General features: G+C 40.7%; 1 protein-coding gene across 1 annotated transcript in view; it reads left to right on the top strand.

Moving 5' to 3' along the window:
- The window catches only part of pcnx2 (pecanex 2), a 29,172-nt gene extending 13,323 nt beyond the window's left edge, over window positions 1-15,849 (top strand). Inside the window, 24 exon segments of the mRNA XM_018696939.2 lie at window positions 17-127; window positions 745-836; window positions 1,176-1,285; window positions 1,444-1,552; window positions 2,140-2,232; window positions 2,359-2,509; window positions 3,018-3,159; window positions 3,263-3,440; window positions 3,626-3,734; window positions 3,844-3,973; window positions 5,403-5,461; window positions 5,585-5,800; window positions 5,901-6,154; window positions 6,955-7,188; window positions 7,688-7,791; window positions 8,635-8,779; window positions 8,985-9,215; window positions 10,425-10,582; window positions 10,735-10,851; window positions 12,388-12,566; window positions 14,123-14,289; window positions 14,394-14,468; window positions 14,587-14,763; window positions 15,402-15,849. Coding sequence (XP_018552455.1) covers window positions 17-127; window positions 745-836; window positions 1,176-1,285; window positions 1,444-1,552; window positions 2,140-2,232; window positions 2,359-2,509; window positions 3,018-3,159; window positions 3,263-3,440; window positions 3,626-3,734; window positions 3,844-3,973; window positions 5,403-5,461; window positions 5,585-5,800; window positions 5,901-6,154; window positions 6,955-7,188; window positions 7,688-7,791; window positions 8,635-8,779; window positions 8,985-9,215; window positions 10,425-10,582; window positions 10,735-10,851; window positions 12,388-12,566; window positions 14,123-14,289; window positions 14,394-14,468; window positions 14,587-14,763; window positions 15,402-15,575 — 3,515 coding nt within the window. The 3' untranslated portion in view covers window positions 15,576-15,849.
- The last annotated feature ends 4,055 nt before the right edge of the window (window positions 15,850-19,904 follow it).

The raw sequence follows: 19,904 nt of genomic DNA, 5'->3' as shown, positions 1-19,904 counted from the left end.
TGTATGCATAATACAGGTTTTACCTACTGCTTCCCAATCACCTTCCTAGTGGGCCTTTTTCCTCAGATCAACACCTTCACCATATACCTGCTGGAGCAGATTGACATGCATTTTTTTGGAGGGACAGGTTGGTAAAACTGTCTAATCTTGTTCTTCAGTCCAGATCCAGTTTTTTAAGTGTTTAAAGCCTGTGAAAACTTGGATTTGAATCTCAGTTATTGCTGTTTAGCACCAAATATTTGTGTCAAAATCGAATTTTTAAAAATATCTATCTTTAGGTTTATTTACTAAGAATTGAACTCTCAAATTTCAGGTAACCTGCTTTGCCAGGACTGTATGGGTGTGGTTTGGTCAGATGTGATTGACTGTGACCAAACAGCCCACCAATTCTCATCACATTATGGTTCACAAGTTTCTGAATCCTGACTGATTCACTAATAAAATATATGATACCACCTTTTTCCAACTGAGACTTGCCCACTTTAACCCCTTAACAGATACTGCCATTTTGTGCTCTTCAATTTTTTTTTTCAAACAAAAAGTCAGAATGAGTATAAGAGACACTGAGCCAAAGTTACAAACATGGTAGAAATGTAGTACCATTTCTGTGGAAAACACTAGCTAGTCTAAAAGTTTAACCCAATGAGAAGAGCTCTATGTAAAACCATTACATGCTTTGCTTTGTTTCTCCTTGTTTAAAACTACTGTTTAATTTTCATCCTCACTCTAATTTGTGTGTCTTAGCTGCTACGAGTCTGATCTCTGCAATCTACAGCATCCTACGCAGTCTGATCGCTCTGTCTCTGCTGTACGGCTTCTGCTTTGGAGCTCTCAAGGTAGACATTCATAAAACAAAAACAAATAAACAAAACAAAAAAAAAAAAAAAAAACAGAGCAAAGGCTTCTTCTTTCTCCTTTTTTCTTAATTTGTGTATATGGTCATCCTCCTGGTTATATGAATAGAAGAAGAAAGGCAGTTATAAATAGCATGCAGCCAGGGAGTTTCACTGATGGAACTAAGCTGAGCTGCAGCAAAGTACAAAGCGTTGCTAGTCATCCTTCAAAAGTGACTACAGGATTGTAACTGGAGGAAGAAGTTTTTAGACTGTGACCAGCTCAAAGAAGTAGCTTTAAATGGTATTATTTTATTTGTGCGTGTGTGTGTATGGTTACAGGAGCCGTGGGATGAGCAGCACACCCCAGCTCTGTTCTCTGGTTTCTGTGGCCTTTTGGTGATCTTCTCCTACCACCTCAGCCGACAGAGCAGTGACCCCTCCGTACTACTGTGAGCATCTGTGTGTGTGTGTGTTTGTTTAATTTTGAATATACACATTGGGCCTGATTGCCATCCACTTAATACTCTGTATAGAGTTAATTTACTTTAAGATTTGTGATAGAAAAATCCTAAGCCCCATCCTTCACATGTAACATTTTTAATTACAGATCTCTGATCAAGTCTAAGATAATGCCTGCTTTGGTGGAGAGTGAGGAAGAGGAGGAGGAAGCCACAGACATTAAAGACCCACTGCCTGAGAAACTGCAGAACTCCATGGTAACTAAGGATTAATGTAGAAATAAACAGATGTTATGTCGTTTTTTATTATCAGCAATTTGGATAATTTAGCTGAATGTGAATGCATAAAAACTCTTTTCCAATGTTACGTTTGCTCCTCTGAGCTTTAATTAAACAGTTTTTATCATTTTAAATTGTGGTAGCCTGGAGCCATATTTGCTCACGCTTAAAATAATAATCATTAGAAAATCAAAACTCATTTACACCATGCACCTGAGTTTTGGAATTCATGCTGACTGTATGTGAGAGGACTGTCTTAAAGTCAGTGTTGCAAGCGAGATAGTAAAACAGTGTTCGCTGTTGATCATTGTGTGCGATTACAGGGAATTATGCATCAGAGGAAACAAGCCTCCCACCACCTTTTACAGTATTAATGGGGATTGTAAAGCTCTTAACTCTTCTCAAGCTGCTGCGTCTTTGATCTCCAAAAACTGAAGGCTCGGAATGATTAAACAGAAATAATCAGACACCTAAATGAGCCTGACAAACAAATGTGTTTTCATTCAGTGCAGATTATTAATGATTGCAGCTTCCCCACCCCCACCCCTCCCTCTTGTGCTCTGTAGAAGGAGATTCTGCTGTCGGATGTGGTCGTGTGCTCCGTTGCCTACATCTTAACCTTCGCTATAACTGCGAGTACTGTGTTTCTGTCTCTCAAGGTGAGATTCTCATCTGTTTCCCCTTTTTTTATACACTGCCTAACTTAAGTCTAATTAATTTTTGATGTTGTATTTGACTATTCATCTTCATCAAGTTTCTTTAATTATATACCATCTCGTATCCAGCCCTTTGTGACCATTGTGCTGTACGCTCTGGCGGGGACAGTGGGGTTTGTCACTCACTACCTGATCCCCCAGCTGAGGAAGCATCACCCTTGGTTGTGGATCTCCCACCCCGTCCTCAAGACCAAGGAGTACCATCAGTTTGAACCCAGAGGTCAGCATACCTACAGCATATTAGTCTGGAGCTGTCTTTTAATTATTTACTAAGTATGTAAACCACCAGTTCAGAGAGCAAACAGCATCTTCAAGAGCACGCAATTCTCTAAATTTGTTATGCGGATGATAGAAAATGTTTATCTCTTAATCTGTATCAGGATTCATATCTGCATACAATGAAAAATCAACATAGTGGATAAACAGTAATGATGATTTTATGGTGGTTTTTAGACATGTTAGCAGCACTGCTAGTTAGTCGGTCAGTCCATCCCTTTGGTCCAGACAGGAAATATCACAAAAACTAGCAGATGGATTGTTATGAAATTTGGTGCTAATACCCATGAAATTTGTTACACACATTCATTCCCTCCTTGGGAAGATGCCATCCCATTTTACCGAAATATCAAATCTCACTGAAATCTTTTAGCTAGCTATCCTGTCCTCGTAAGGACCACACCAACATCCCTGGCTGATTTTGATCTCCTTTATTCTTGCTTGTGTTACAGAGGACGCTGTGCTCATGTGGTTTGAGCGACTGTACGTGGGCCTCCTGTGCTTTGAAAAGTATGTGGTGTACCCCGCAATCGTGCTGAGTGCGCTCACTAATGATGGCTTTGCCCTCAGTCACCGCAAGAAGCTGGGAATCCAGTGAGTAGACATGTACAGCCACAAACACATCATCAGCATCATCAGAGAGTGCGTGGTGAACCAGCTGTTGAATGTGGTGTCTGAACTCTTGTGCCCTTTCCAGCTTTGATGTTCTCCTGACGACAGTCGCTGGGCTGAAACTCCTGCGTTCATCCTTCTGCGACCCCAGCTTCCAGTTCCTCACTCTGCTCTTCACGCTCGTCTTTTTCCATTTCGACTGTCCGCACGCCTCTGAGAGTTTCCTGCTGGACTTCTTCATCATGTCTATCGTCTTCCACAAGGTCAGCCATCAGTTGACCACACAGAGTTTATTCTATCTATGGTGATGTGTGGGAATGTAATAGATTTGACTTTATTTTGCTAAATGTGACAAAAGTTGTGTGAGTCAGTATCCCTTTAATACAGTCACTGTTTTGTTGAGCTCTTTTCATAAGGGGATTGACTGTGTGTTACTGTTTCTGTCCAGATGCGTGAGCTGTTACTGAAGCTCCATTTCATCCTGGTTTACATCGCTCCCTGGCAGATCGCCTGGGGCAGCGCTTTCCATGCCTTTGCTCAGCCATTTGCTGTACCTCGTATCCTTTCTCTAAGACCTGTGTGTGTATGCGTCTGTGTGTATGTGTGGGTGGGAGTGAAAGTGTATTAGTACCTGCTTTTCTTTCCTTGACTGGAATGTGTGCCCAGACTCAGCCATGCTGCTGCTTCAGACTTTGCTCACCACTGTCTTCTACACCCCGCTGGCTCCCTTCCTGGGCAGCGCCATCTTCATTTCCTCCTATCCACGGCCCATCAAGTTCTGGGAACGAAACTACAAGTAAGGCCCAGACAAGGCGTTTGAGTGAGTGTGACGTGAGCTTTTAAACAGCCTGGAGGTGTCTCTGAAAATTATTTGCTTGCACTGTGAGTCTAGACTGAAGAAATCTTGAAAGCTTCCACATAAAGAACAGGTTGAATTGTCAACAAATCCTCTAAGAAGACCAAAACCAACAATGAGATAATCATGCTAACAAGTGTTGTTAGTCAGCCTGTACTTTACTCTGAGTAAATCCCATACACAACATCCTGTTGCTGCAAATACTCACCAGTGTATTAATCCACAGCTGAAAACAGTCCCCAATCAATGCACTATTTCCCCCTGTTTCAGTAACATTTACTAAAACATACAGTTACCAGCTGTTTTGGTTAATTATTTAACCTTTTTAAAAAAGACACTACAGACCACAGAGTTGGTGGGGAAGTATTGAGAGACGGACCAACGTATTGTTGATTTTGGTCTTTCAATGGGATTTGTCGACAGTGACAAAATATATTGCTTTTGCTTCCTCCCTAGTGTTTACCAAACAGATAGATTAGAAAAATGAACTCGAAAGTTTGTCATCAAAATCAACATTTAACACCTCAGAAGTAACATAACACATGCTAGCCCTGCCTCAAATGTGTTCCTGCTGTCTGTATATTTAGAAAGAAGACAGTTCTTCGATTCTGGACTTTTTTCTTATAATTTAGGAATTCTAACAACAACATTAACATTTTGTGTGTGTATTTCTCACATCTTTTTTCTTTTTTTTTAAAATAATGACTCAGTAGAGAACCAGTCTCATCTTTTTTGAGCTGAGCTAGGCAGATTAATAGATAGACACAACACCCCCTCATCCCCTTGCTCTGTCTCACTCACACTAACACAACATAACCCCTCTGTTCCCTCTTACTTATTGATGTGAGAGACTGTTTGTACTCCAGCTCACTGAAAGCGCTCCAAAAATACTCTGACAGCTTTGTTGTGCAGACTCCAGTGATTTGACACGAAGTAGCCTATGATTATATTTAGACTGTGTTGTCAGTATTTGAACTGAAACTCATGACATTAAAACCACTGACAGCGTAATTTCTGCTGGAGTGAGATCTCGGTGCATGGGCAACTGAAAAGTACATGTGTTATTCAGGTTCCTCATTTTAAAATATTTAGGTTCAAGCATTTCTGATTGCTGTAGGGGTGTTAATGTGCAGCAAGTGTGATCTGTTTTGTTCCTTTGAAGACACTGAATAAGATGGACTACAAGCAATTCAAGAGGACTTGTTCTTGATCAGTGCTTTCTTTCTGAGAGACAGTTCTGCTGTCTCATCAGCTGCAGCATTTTATTCACAATATTTTACATCAAAAACACTTGGAAATGATTTGTTACCATAACATAAATGCTACCTCTTGACTTCGTCTTAATGTTTCTGTCTCCTGTTCCTTGCAGCACAAAACGTATTGACAACTCCAACAGCAGACTGGTGTCCCAGGTGGATAAAGAGACAGGTGAGTTCTTTCTAAAATCACATCAGTTATTGGCTGCATCCTTTTATAAAAAATTCCTTTATGTCAATATTGTGAATTTATCAGAGTTGACTACTCATTTTCCCCCCTGTCCCTCTCTTGCAGGATGTGATGATAACAACCTTAACTCCATCTTTTATGAGTACCTCACACGCTCACTGCAGCATTCACTTTGTGGCGACCTCATGCTGGGCCGATGGGGCAACTACAGCGCCGGAGACTGTTTCATTCTGGCTTCTGACTACCTCAACGCCCTGGTCCACCTAATCGAGATTGGCAATGGGTTGGTCACTTTCCAGCTGAGGGGTCTGGAGTTCAGAGGTAAAATTTGGCTAACCACCTACCACCTTCATACCTGTCTTCCGTTTTCCATCTCCCTGTCTGAATGGATGACAAAATAACTAGGTTTTCACCATCCCAGGTACGTACTGCCAGCAGCGAGAGGTGGAGGCCATCACGGAGGGCGTGGAGGAGGACGACGCGTGCTGCTGCTGCGAGCCAGGCCACTTGCCTCACATGCTGTCGTGCAATGCTGCTTTCAACCTGCGCTGGCTGGCCTGGGAGGTGATGGCCACCAAATACCTGCTGGAGGGTTACAGCATCAGTGAGAACAACGCCGCCACAATGCTGCAGGTGTACGACCTGCGAAAGCTGCTCATCACCTACTACCTGAAGGTACGTTTTCACTTCAAACTGAAACACGCAGGAGAGGAGAGTATGTGTGTACACTATACTGAGGAAGTGTGTTGCAGATCTACAGTACATGTACAGGATTTTCAGATGGTTGCATTGCTGAGCCCTGCTTGCTTTAACAAATAGGTTACTTGTTGGTGTCAGAACAGCAAATACACTTAATACAGTTACCTACACCAGGGGAGAAGAAAAAAATCACAACTTCTTTCTTCAGTGCAGATTTAAATAGTGATTTGAAGGTGGTAGTAATTCTGTAGAAGATCTTTGATGTACTTCTTTTTTAGCTGTGCTAGTGGCATGGCTCTGTGGATTGAAATATTGATCCACCAGTTTGATCCAGACTGAAATAACTCAAAAACTTCTGAAAGGATTGTAATAGTCCCCAGATGCTGAATAACAAATAACATATGGTAATTCCCATATGACTTTTGCTCTTAGCGCCACCAGCAGGCTCATGTTTGTTTTAGAGGGAAGCTTGTGCAGTTTTAATAATGCCTCCACTTTAAACATATTCAATCACCCTCTCTCCAGAACACTGAATATTCTACTTGTCTGAACAGGCTCCTAAAGATTTGCCTGCCAAAAGGTTAAAAACTTTAACTGGCAGATAAACTAATATCTTTTGCATTAATCATAGTTACACATGGCATCTTGCCAGTAGTGAGTTCAGATATGGTCAGCAGCTATAACACTCTTTCTTTCTCTTTTGCTTATTTTACTTTTATCTTAACCCTTTTCCCTGATCCCTCTTCTTCCCTCCCTTCCTCCCCCTCTCCTCTTAGAGTATTATCTACTACCTGGTCCACTCCCCCAAACTGTCCACATGGCTCAAGGACACCACCATCCAGGAGGCGCTGCAGTCCTACACCAAGTGGCACCACATCGAGCGCGACCCTCAGGTCTTCAGCGTGAAGATCGATGAAGACTACGTGCACTGCCTGCAGGGGGTGACACGCGCCAGCTTCTGCAACGTCTACCTGGAGTGGATCCAGTACTGTGCTGGGAAGATGGAGACGGTACATCACTTAAAGATTATTCTGTCAGACTTCATCATCATGGGTTAGAGCAGCTGAGTGATTTTCTGCTGCTGTTCATCTTGGCTGCAACTCTGACTTATTTTCATTATGGATTAATCTTTTCTTATCTTTAAAATATCAGGGAATAGGGAAAAATGCTCATCAAAATTTCCAAAAAAACTAACGTAATATATTTTGTCTTACCAACAATCAAAAACAAAATATTCACATTCGAGAAGCTAGAACTGGTGAATTTATGACATTTTTAAATGATAAATGGTTATACAAATTCAGCACAGCTATTTTTATTTATTCAGTAATTTGAAATGAGTAAAAGGAAAGCAAAAGGAGAGTGAAAAGTTGCACATTGTCACACAACTCTTGTAATCCTTTTTTCATAAGAAGAACAAAACGTTTTAACACCATAAATACATCATGACAGAAAGCAGAATCTTTAAATCTAAATCTATTTGTCTCGTGTCTTTGTATTTGTGTCCAGCCTGTGGACAGCGATGAAGACTCTCCTCTGGTAACTCTGTCATACGCTCTCTCTGTTCTGGGGAGGAGATCCCTCGGCACGGCATCGCACAACATGTCCAACAGGTAAACCCTGTTCGAGTCACAGAGCTACACAGATGGATTAATAAACGCTCAACTATTCAACTATTCTGCAGGACATTAGGATTTTACTTGTGTTGTACTCCAAGTATGGACTGGTGAATTCTAGTAAAACCCACAGGTACAATGACTGAAAACATTTGTCCCTTGGATGGCTCTCATTCCTGTATGCTCATAATAATGTCAAAGTTACTCTGTGTAACTTTTGCTGAGCAAGGACCTCTGTGGCCACAAGTGACAGTTATAGGTGAATGGTAAATTGTATGCTTTGAATTTCTTGTATTTCTAATTGCATTTTTTTGTAGGTTGTGCCATTGCAAGTATATTGTGTGATGTATGTTTTTATGCCGCATTTCCTTCCAGGAAACAACAAAAGCAACCTTGACTTTGAGCTTGATATTGTTCAAATTGTATAAGAATTAGTTAATTAATCTAAAAAGGCAGTAAGATTTAATCTAACATGTTTGTCTGCATTCAGAAATATCCTGAATGACACGCTGCTCAGAATGTCTGTGCTGTGTTAATTATATAATTGCTTTGAAAAACTGCTTATGTAAAAACTAGATCAAAATCAGCAGAAATATATTATCAGTAGACGTTTACCTGCAGTTAGACACATACACCAGAAGAGGGCATCAGCATCTAAATCTTTACACATCCACATGATTCAGACACATTACTGTCACTGCACTCAAGTGACTTTTTTTCTTCTTCTGTGTGGTTTATATTCTAAAAATACTTCATAGTTTCATAACCTCTCTCTCCCTCCCTCTTTCTCTTTCTTCTTCCCTCTTTTTTCCCCTCCAATGCCTGCCTTCCACCATAAAGTCTGGAATCATTTCTGTACGGTTTCAACACCCTGTTTAAAGGTGACTTCCGTATTGCTACAAAAGATGAGTGGGTGTTTGCTGATCTGGACCTCCTGCAGAAGGTGGTGGCTCCTGCTGTCAGAATGAGCCTCAAACTGCATCAGGTAAAATGGACTGTGTTTTTAAATGGCTGCTGCTGTTGTGCTATAACTCTGAGTGCATCCTGTCTGCCTCAGAGTGCGTCTGATTGTGTTTAGATTTTTCTTCTCTTTCTCAGAGACATCCATACTGCGTATACAGAGATATTACATCTTCCTAAAATCTGATTACATTCCACATCAATCCATCACGTCTTTCCTGACCTTTCAGGATCATTTCACGTGTCTGGAAGAGACCGAGGAGGCATCTATCTTGTACGAAGCCATCACAAACTACCGCAGCAGCCTGGTCATCTGCCACGAGAGTGACCCCGCTTGGCGTAAGGCGGTGCTGTCCAGCCGCGACACGCTGCTCACGCTGAGGCACATGATCGACGATGGCACGGATGAGTATAAGATCATCATGCTGTACAAACGCCACCTCAGCTTCAAGGTCATAAAGGTAAAAGGGCTGAGAGGGGCTGTCTGTGGACATGGGGTGTTTGTAGGGTGTTTATAGCATGACAAACCTGTATATATAAACTTATCATTGAGGTGTGGTACCAAACAACCACCACAATCGCTTTTCTATCTGTATGGCTGAGCTCACATGTACTTTTCTTTAGAAATGGCTACAGTTTTAATCATCACTAAATTAAGTATCATCACAAGTGCTCACCCCAGGCCTAGTTCAGGTGCTGTCTGAATGATGCAAATTTGAATTCCTCAGCATTAAGAGATGCCTTAAATATAACTTTTATCAAACTATTGCACTAAATGACCACAACAGGAATTTGAACAATGTTTTTGACTCTGCAGTTACTTTAAGTGCTCAGATTTCTGCTTAACTCTGATGAGATGATCAATACCACTCTCATGCCCAGTCTCAGTAATTATGAAGCTAATGCCAGCAGTCAGTTAACTTCAGTATTAGCATTAAGACTAGAGACAGCTAGGCTGGCTCTGTCCAAAGGTTACAAAATCCAGCTACCAGCACTTGAAGTGATATACAGTTGAGACAGAACCAGGCTAGCTGTTTCCAGTCTCTGTGCCCAGCTGAAATGAATTTTCAAATATTCAGCTACAGCTAAGAGGCAGTCTGCTCGGGTTAGCATTGGGACAGGAAACAGCTAAGCTGGCTCTGTCTTAAAGTAACAAAATCTACCTATGAGCACCTCTACATCACACCACACTACAACTTGTAATTTTTGCACATCTTGTTTTCTATAAATTAAACAAACAATGTATAACTTTTACCAGTGAGCTTTAGAGGTGCTGGTGGGGGGATTTTTGACCATTGAACAGAGCTAGGCCAGCTGTTTCCCCCGTTTGCAGTCTTTATTGCTAACCTGAGCAGACTGTCTCTTAGCCATAGCTTTGTCCTACAGACATGAGAGTGGTATTGATCTTCTCATATAACTCCCTGCAAGACATCCCAAAATGTTAAACTACCTGTGTGAGTTTTAATAATGTTATCTCTGCAGGTGCTTTGTTTAGTGCACTGGCTAATACTCTGCTACATTAAGTGTCTTCTGGATGAAGCCAAAAAAGCAGAGCTCTTCATTTCAACCTTTGTTCTAATTCACATTGTCTGGGTCTTTCCTCTTGTTTAACTATGAGCCCCTGTGCAGTCTCATCTCTCTGTCTCATCTCTCTCTCTCTCTCTCCACAGATCAATAAGGAGTGTGTGCGAGGTCTGTGGGCGGGCCAGCAGCAAGAGTTGGTGTTTTTACGGAACCGAAACCCAGAACGCGGCAGCATCCAGAACTCAAAGCAAGCACTGAGGAACATGGTCAACTCGTCCTGCGACCAGCCGCTGGGATATCCCATGTATGTGTCAATGTCTAGAGCATGGCGCTAGCATCACAGAGTTTAGTTTGCATTCACAGAATTACTGCTGTGTTGTTGCTGCTGACCTTTAACTTCCTTGTCTTCCCTTTCCTTGTGTCTCAAAGTATGATATTTATGTTCTCATTTTTAAGGTATGTGTCACCACTGACGACATCATACGCAGGAACACACCGCACGCTCCGCAGCATTGGAGGAGGGGCTTTAAGTCTGGATGCCATTCGTTCCTGGCTCTGCTCTAAATGGTTAAGGTCAGTTCATTATTTCCTGTCTCAGTCTGTCTTTTCCTGCTTGCCTCTTCAGGCTCAAGTGCTTTTAGATTTTTTTTTTTTTTTGACTGTGCTTTCTAATTAACATTCTCTCAGACTCCCTGATCATTTTTTATTTAGTTCAGTCAGTTGGGTAAAAAGACATTGCTGTAACTGAAAGGTCACGGGTTCAGTTCCTGGAACATGTTGAATAAGGCTTGGTTTGATTTATTAGGCCTCATTTAAAGCACACGCTTAAAGGGTTATTGGTCAGAATGCCCTTTGTCTTGTGCAGATGTATCGGAGAAGACAAAATATGATTTAATCAGTGAACATTTTGACTACCTGCAGCATTTTCCAGCACAACATGTGATGTATAGTATGTCCATCACTTCATTCATAGTCCATGTAGCATATGGCCAGTGCATAAACATATACAGACAACACAAAAAGAGATGTACAGTGTGTTATCCTACATAGCGATGTTACATATGGGTTCCGTTATACTCAAATAGCAGAGATACAAAAGATTTATTTCCAAGTTATAAAGGATTAAATAAAATTCAATCACAGATATACAGCATAATCAAAATCCTTTGAATTTAGCAATGTTTTACAGCTTTGGTCTCTGCAGCCAGAAGTAACAAGTAATTCTTATAAAGGTAGGAGAATTTGTGAGGTGTCAAGCTGATAAAACATGTATGTATGTGTTTTGACTAATTTTGGTGTTTGGTGTAAGTTACTCTGGATAAGGTGCAAACCTCAGTGTAATGTTCCAGCATGCCTGCTGAGTGAGTGCTTCTCTGTGGATTTACAGATATTGACTTGGTGCAAGTCAGTGCTGGGGAGAGACTTCCCCGCCAACTTAATGTAGTTTTAAATACACGTACAGGGACAGTGGGAGTGCTGAGTGGGAGGGCAGCCAAATGTTTTGACTTTCTGCTGTTGCAGCAATGTTGCCTCTTACTTCCCTCCTTCTCTCTCTCTTCCTCTGTCTTTACATCCTTCCTCCACTTTCCCCCTCTCCCATTATCCTCCTTTTTTACGCATTACCTTATTGTATATGATCTGCATTAACCTCCGCAGGTCAGCTAATGGGGCGCGTATGTGAGTGTGTGTGTCTGTGCCTGTGTGGTTCTCCCTTAAGCTTCTTAGTGGCTGAGTTTTTCTTTCAGATTAGATTAGATTGTTAATCCTGTTTCATCAGCCTTGAGTTAAAGGTGTTGTCTTAATTTCACTAAGTAGCCAAGGAGCCAAGGAGACGAGCCGCGCCTCCTAAGCCAGAACACATTTAACTAATTTAAGAGGAAGACAGCACTAGTGTGTGTCACATATGCCAGCACAGTTACATAACATCTCTCTCTCTCTGAATCTAAGTTTATGTGTGTGTGGTTAACCAGCTGGAATAGTCTAGGCTTGCTAAATTTTTGATGGCCCTTTGCCAGTTTGTGTCCCTTGCACTGATGTGGACATGAATAAATAAATCAGAGCTCTGTGTGTGTTTGTGTGTGTGTGTGTATGTGTGTACGTGTTCTGCAGGGTGCGTAAGGACAACCTGACCAGCTGTAACAGCGGCGTGAACATGGAGGATGTGGACTGCGGCGCCGGCGGTTCGTCCTCGCTGAGCCACAACCGCCCGTCCTCCGTCACATCCAATAGCCTGAGCCTCTACCAGCACAGAGCCAGGACGACACACAGCCACAGACACCACAACGCAGGTACACACTGACACACACACCGACACACACACAGTCCCACAGAACATAGTGTTTAACTTGTGCAGAGCTACTTTTGGTTCTCACAGCGCAAGTGAGCTACCAGGTTTGGATACGAACAAGGGTAAATACACACACAAATGTGCACACACATACACACATACACACAGTCCCGATACATGAACAGGTACCACAGTTTAAGCAGAGATATCATAGTTATAGCTAGCTTTTTCAACTGTTATTTACATTTAAAGTGAGACTATGTAACATTTTGAAAGTTGAAATGATGTATTACAAATTATTGTTTTAAAAATGAAAAGTCAAATTTATTAATAGGCACTTAAAGTAGGCATTAAAAGGCAATATTCATTAGAGTATATGATGACAAATTGAAATCCCTATTCCCATCCCTAATACCCTCCCACCCATTCATGGGATTACAGGTTATGAAATACATACAGGTAAGGGAGGGAAATGCTATAGTAAGATAATCAAGTAAGTGTATTAATTACTCAAACAAAAGAGCTCAGTCCAAGGTGTGATCATGCAATTTTATTGACTTAAATGGAAATGAATTTAATGTCTTTTGCACTTAGCTCCAGCTTTTAAAAGATGAAAATATGTTTTCTATGTATAGATTGTGGAATGGTAAAAGGCAAATGGAGGGTCTGTGCAGGAGGGAGTGAACATGTGATTTGACTTAATGGGGGAGATAGCCAGAAGTGCCTTCTAAAATGGGCCTATGTTCTTATTTAGTGATTCACCATCATATTTAAACTCAGATTAGCTACAGAAGAGCACAGGCTGCACAAATCATTGAGCTGAAGTGGTAGTGGCATGATGAGAAGACCAATCATACCCAGTCTGCCTTTCCCGCAATTGGTATGTCTTCGTACTTCTGAATGTTACATGCCCAGTAATGAAAAATGAAATTAGGTATAGCCAGACCTCCTGAGCACTTTGTTCTTTGGAGATGGGTCTTGCTGATTCAAGTGCCCTCAGGAATTTTGATGCTGCAGCTTTACTTCGCCTGGTATGACCAGTAGCTTTACGCTGGCAAACTTAGCAACAGATAGCAGGTAGATATAGATGTTATTGCTGAAATTACTGAGTCTGTTTGCTCGCTTTATGATTCTTTGCTACTTGTGCAGCTGTTTAGTAAACGTTACTGACTTTATGTTAGGTTTTTAATGTGAGTTTGCTGGTCATTTTATTTCACTTTTGCATTTAATCAAAGAAAAAGAGAGAAGCTGGAGTGCATTGACTAACACTTTTTTGGGGGTGGGGTGGGCAGGTCTTTTCATAGGATTTGCTGACAGTAAGAAAAACATTAATGTTCAAGTTATGTTCAAGTTCTTGTTTGACTACTTTTAATGTGGACAGTGTTTTTAAGGCAGTTTGGCACTGGTAGTTTTGGCATTGTTTCATTGTATTCCCTTCAAAACGACTGAAACGATTAATCGATTAATCAGTTAATCAACTAATGATTTCAGCTCTAATTAGATCATTAAAGTATGTATTTTTTGAGTGTGTGTTCATGTGTCTGTGTGTTTCTGCAGCAAGAAGAGAGTACCGCAGTCGTTCAGTGCAGCCTCAAAGTCAGCGTCCCCCTGTCAGCAGCCAATCAGGTCCCATCCTGGACTCCGGCTCCACCCACGGGCTCGTCCAGCGTCTATCCAACAGTCAGCTGTCCTTCAACACATCCATAGCCTCTATTTTCTCCCAGGTATATGCACACACACACACACACACACACACAATATGAAGTTTAAGTTTAGTTTGCTTTTACTAGGAGAATAATGTGATAAGAGGATCTTTGTATCTCTTCAGGTCCCTCGTCTCTCCGGAGCAGGTGGGATCAGCTCGCAGCTCCAGGCAGCACAGAATCAGCAGCGCTCAAGCCAGGTTGGAGCAAAAACTGACAACTTTTAAGATTTGAGAGAGTCAGCCTTTTCTGTCATCTCACAGTACTACTCCATATGCAAGAACTGCATTTCTGTCATTTTGCATCGCCATGCCCCAGGTCTCCTCGTCTTCGTCCACTCTCAGTCTGCTGTTTGGGAAGCGTAGTTTCTCCAGTGGTTTGGTTATCTCTGGGCTGTCCGCTGCTGAAGGGGGCAACACAACCGATACGCAGTCCTCGTCCAGCGTCAACATCGCCATCGGGCCCTCACACAGGTCCAGCAGCAGGGCCACACAGGTAGGGAACACATCAACGATTAGACACGCAAAGCTCCTGCCTCTTTATACACAGTGCTGTCTGAAGGCCTGTACCCTCCTCATGCAGGGGGTGGTCCTCTCATTATAACACGGCCTTCAGTCAGGGCAGCAGTGAGATATACAGAACAACAAGTGTATTTTATACATTGTTAAAAATAATTATTTAAATGCTCATTTAAAGCCCTTATGTCCCCCTACCTCTAGCCTTTATGCTAAGCTAAGCTAGCCATCTCCTGGCTAATCATCTCATCTCACTCTCATTAAGAAAGCGAATAAGCGTATTTCCCAAAATGTCACACTTTGCCTTTAAGAAGTACTAGACTATAAAGGACAGATCATCATGACGTGTACTGTAAGCGCATTGTTAGAGTTCCCCAATGAAAGAATGTTCCATTTTGGATGTATGAGCTCACCTACGCCACTTTGAGGCCAAAATGTCAATGTTCTACACAGCATTAATGTAGCGTAAAAATGATTTGCACTGTGCCAAAGAAAAATGCCTCTTGCTGCTCTTTTAATTTGGGATGCAAAATGACAACACAAAACAACACAGGCTATAAAAAAATTGCTCTCATGTGTCTTTGCCATGCCTCTTCTGTCTCTTCTTGTCCTTTTCAGTGGACATCAGAGCCATATGAGAGTATAGATGCGTCCTATTCCAATGCCGCCATCACGGTGAAAGATGGCACCCAGTCAGGTGACCGTGGCTGTAGCCAGGGATTAGACAAGACCCAGGAAGACTCAGCATCTGCCTCAACAGCTCCAGAGGCAATGGATCAAAAGACTGTCTGAGAGAGAGAACACATGCACACACACACACACACACACACACGCGCACACACATATATAAGAGTGCCCATACTCATGCCCATATACAGAGAGGACTGTATGAAAAGTTACACATACACACAAACATACAGAGGATTGTATGAGAGAGCACCCATGCACACAAACCTGCCTCCTCTCCTGTCCTCAGCATGTGGTCTCACCTTGTTGTCTGAATGTAAACCAGTCTGAAAACATGATCTTGGCTCCGGTTGATGAATTAAAGACGTTTTTAAATGAGGCTGCCTCTTTCTACCTCTGGTCAGGTCACCTATGGTTAACAGGTTTTGTTTAAGTGTGTGTGTTATGATGGAAGGTTCATACTTGTGTCTGGACAATGCCTTATTTTTACTTGGATCTCTGGGGATGTGTTAACTTGGTGGTTTTATCCACTCTGCAAAACGCCAAACATTCCCACTTCTCAGTTTGTATGAACGAATTTAGATAAGAGCTTTTCATTGTACATAATTCTGTACCATTTGAAAGTATACAGAGCGAACTAACCAAAAATGCTTTATATGTTTTCACTCTTTAGGATCTTGGTCCCTATATTATTTAAGGCCAACATGAGATCCTTGAAACTGTTTGGCCTCCTCACCTCCTTTTAACACTTCTACCCAAGGCAAAGGATACACTAGGAACACACAAGGAAAGGACTATAGTACCTGACTGTACTTACCTGTGATGAATAGCTTTAAACTGTGGCTGGAAAAACATAATTTGTGGAGGAATTTGACAAATCAGCACCTACAGCCTAGAAAATCTGTGATTAAACACTTAAACATGGTGGATATTTTATAAACTCCCTGTATTTTTGAACACATAAAAAAAAAAGTTTAAGTGCGTGGGTAGACTCATGAACTCATGTTTCTAAAATCTTGGCTTTGGCCCTGAAATGAATTAGCCCCAAACACAATACAGTGTGCAGCTGGAGCTGATGGGAATGTCATTAGTTTAAGTATGTGGTCAAAACTTTTCATGAAAATTCACTTAATATTTGCTAAGACATATCACTTAACTAAAAGCCTCATGTCAACTTCATGGTGGCACTACAAGAAGATCATGGGTAAAAGTGAGGTGATCACCAAAATAAGCAGGTTGTATCTCCCACACCCCCAGTCAAAGAAAGACACAGTCAACATTTGGCAAAAATCTATTAAGTATTTATTGTAAGTTGTTACATTTAGATTTCTTTCTCTAGCAGCACTATTTAAATTACAGATATTCAAGGGCAGTTACCATAGATTGGAGTTTTCTCTTAATGCAAGATGTCATTGTGTAAACAGACAGAGACTGAACCGTAGATCAAAATGTACCACAACTGAACACGCTGTTAACCTGATGGTAATTCATATGAAGTCAAAAGGCTGATGAACAACAATTTTTTGTGTCTTTTGAGATGAAATTAAAAAAAGAACAATGACTGAAATAAACACCCTGTTAAAATAAATTAAAACAGTACAAAACAAATAAAAAAAATAGTGAACAGCTTCTTCTGTTACACAGTTACAATTTCAGTTGGATCTGATATGGTTGCTCATAGTCCACATCAGTCATACTTCAAAATGTTCAGTGTCTGTTTACAAAGTCTTCAGGTCTGTTGGTTACATGTTGATCAAGTAGATTATATGTGGATGATTCAGAGAAATGACACAAAATCTACAACACCAATGTGAAAAGACATAACAAAATGTGGTTTTGTAAGAAACATTTTGTGTCCAGCAGAACATGTGATTTTATATTCCAACAATTTCCTTTGACCTCCTTACATTGAAACAAAAGGTAGAATAATTTTGGCACATTCTATCCACCAAAGAAGCATTGTTGTTCTTACTGGGACAGTTGCATTGACCACTGTGTAAGGCTCAACCTTGTTTGTCTTTCTGTGTTTTAAAATTTTTCATAGATCAATTATTTCTTTAATTGATTTTTGAAAAGAATAGACATCTTGGAAACATATTTAATACCACCAGTCTGTATGATATGAAACTGGTACCAGCAGACAGTTAGCTTACCTTAGCAAAAGTATTTCTTGAGTCGCCATCAAATAGTATGACATGTAACTCCCCACAAAATAATTAACTTGTTATTTTTACATTTGTTTTTGTATACATAAAACGTATTAGATAAAATTTGTGAGTTCCAGAGGTGGACTGTGCCAGCTGCAGTTAGGCTTAGCTAGCTAGTTAAACTAACAGACTGCTGGTTGTAGTTCAAAGTTAGCATACAGAAATGAGAGTGGTATTGAACAAAAGTGAATATGTGTATTCCCCAAAAATGTCAAACTTTTCTTCACACCCATCTGATTGCAACTAGTGTAAATGTTTTTATCAAATCCTGATTTTCTAAACTAGATTTAAGTGTAAATATTTCTTTCTACTATCCTCAGTGGAAACTAAAGTCACATCTGTGTTATACTGTCATGCAGAGAATTGCCAATACCAACATAAAATGTTTCTCATGATGGACAAATTCCCTAATGCTCAGTGCTGTTAATTTTGTACCAGCTCTGTCTTGAATTACAGATTTACAGCCCTGTAAGACGAGGCTAGATGAGACAAGTGCCTCCTGTGCTGACACAGGATGGTGTTTCATCAAGGTTGGACTAATAAGATAGAAAAGTCTTTTCAATGCTACAGTTAAGGGCTTCCTGCAATCAAGGATTGACGATCAGTTTCCTTTGATAAAATTCAAAGTCACAATGACAAGCAATCAGATCCTTGGGCAGCACGACCCTAAAGGTTAGGGACACAGTGCTCTGAGATGTTTGAAGAAGTTGCGCAATCTATTGAGCTCACTCTTACTGACTGCTGTTTGAAGCTCAGCTGTCATTTTCTCAGCATCTTGAAAACTAGAGGTCACATCTGCTTTGTATTTAGAGATGAGGCTCTGCAAAAGAAATAAATTTCACTCCATACTGCTGTGATGTAAATAAATCGATCTCGGTCATCATCAAAAGTCGTCAAGCAGCCAGTGAAAAATTGTGAAAAGTTGAGCTTGACTGACCAAAATTCTTGATTAAAAAGCCCGCTGCACTATCCTGGTAAAGTTGCTCTGCAGGTCATGCATGTGGAAATAACCAACCATAGTTTATATTTACTAATACAAAGAGGGTCCTTTAGTCATTCTGGTAATTCATGAGACACTCAAAACAAGAATTAAGTACCCATAACCTTCGATATTAGTGAAACATACTAGAAGAAAAATATGAACCTCTCAAAAGAGTTTCTGATATTTTTAATTGTCTGCATACTGCAGTACTTGAATACATACTCATACAGTATCGTTTATAGCAAATAACTGAATTATTTCATTTATTTAGCAAAAGCATGCTGAATAGAAAAAAATGTCACTTTTTTGGTCGCCCAAAGTGACAGTAAAATTCTTTTTATTTTCACCTGCGGATCATCTCTCAACTGTGATCTATCTACACAGGCATGACAAAAACCAAGAGGCTTAGGCATCTAAATCAATAAAGAGAAAAGTGATTGCCTAAAACTGTTGAAAAACCAACCTCAACCAGTACCTGCTCAAACATAATCTCCTTCCCAAAGTAGCACAAACACCTCTGGAAGAGGTACGAAAGAGATGATATGAGGGTGTCAGTATTCATGTAGGAGGAACAAACAGCAGTGTGATTTTTGCTGTAAAACGTCGCCATCTCTGCTCTAACTGCTATTAACAGTGTTGCATGTGTGATGTTACAAAGAGAGAGAGAGAGAGAGAGAGAGAGAGAGAGAGAGAGGCAGTGAGACAGACAAGCGAGACAGAAAGAGATCTTGAGGTCTGTTGTGAAGCATAAAGAGGCACCAAATCCAACTGAGGCAAAACACAAAGCAGGTTGAGTTTTGAACCAACATCAGTCGATAAACCTGTCTTCCCTTAGCCACGACGCACCGTGAGGAATTGTGGGAAAAATCTACACAACGTACAACTCTCTTATTCTCATTTTCAGAAGCTAAATTTTCTGTACAAATAAAGAATGTAAAACAAAAAAACAAAACAAAACAAAAAAACATTATATTTAAATCAAACCTCAACTCAAAGCTAAAAGGGCTTATAAGAGCTGAGTGAATGGTCTCGTAAGTAACTTATTATCAACTTTTCTTAAATTTTGCATTAGTTGAATATTTATTTAAAAAAAGAAAAGAAAACCCACTTCTGCTGATGTGTTCCACATCAACGCTACTGTATTCACACAGTGATAGTCTGACTGGATGTGGCTACAAAAAAAGCACAAAGTTGAAGAATAGAAAAATAAGTTGCTGCTGTTTGCTGATGACATTGTGCTGCACA

This window comes from Lates calcarifer, linkage group LG16_LG22 (assembly GCF_001640805.2).
Source record: "Lates calcarifer isolate ASB-BC8 linkage group LG16_LG22, TLL_Latcal_v3, whole genome shotgun sequence".
NCBI classification, from domain to species: domain Eukaryota; kingdom Metazoa; phylum Chordata; class Actinopteri; family Centropomidae; genus Lates; species Lates calcarifer.
This window is presented reverse-complemented; position numbering and strand designations above follow the sequence as displayed.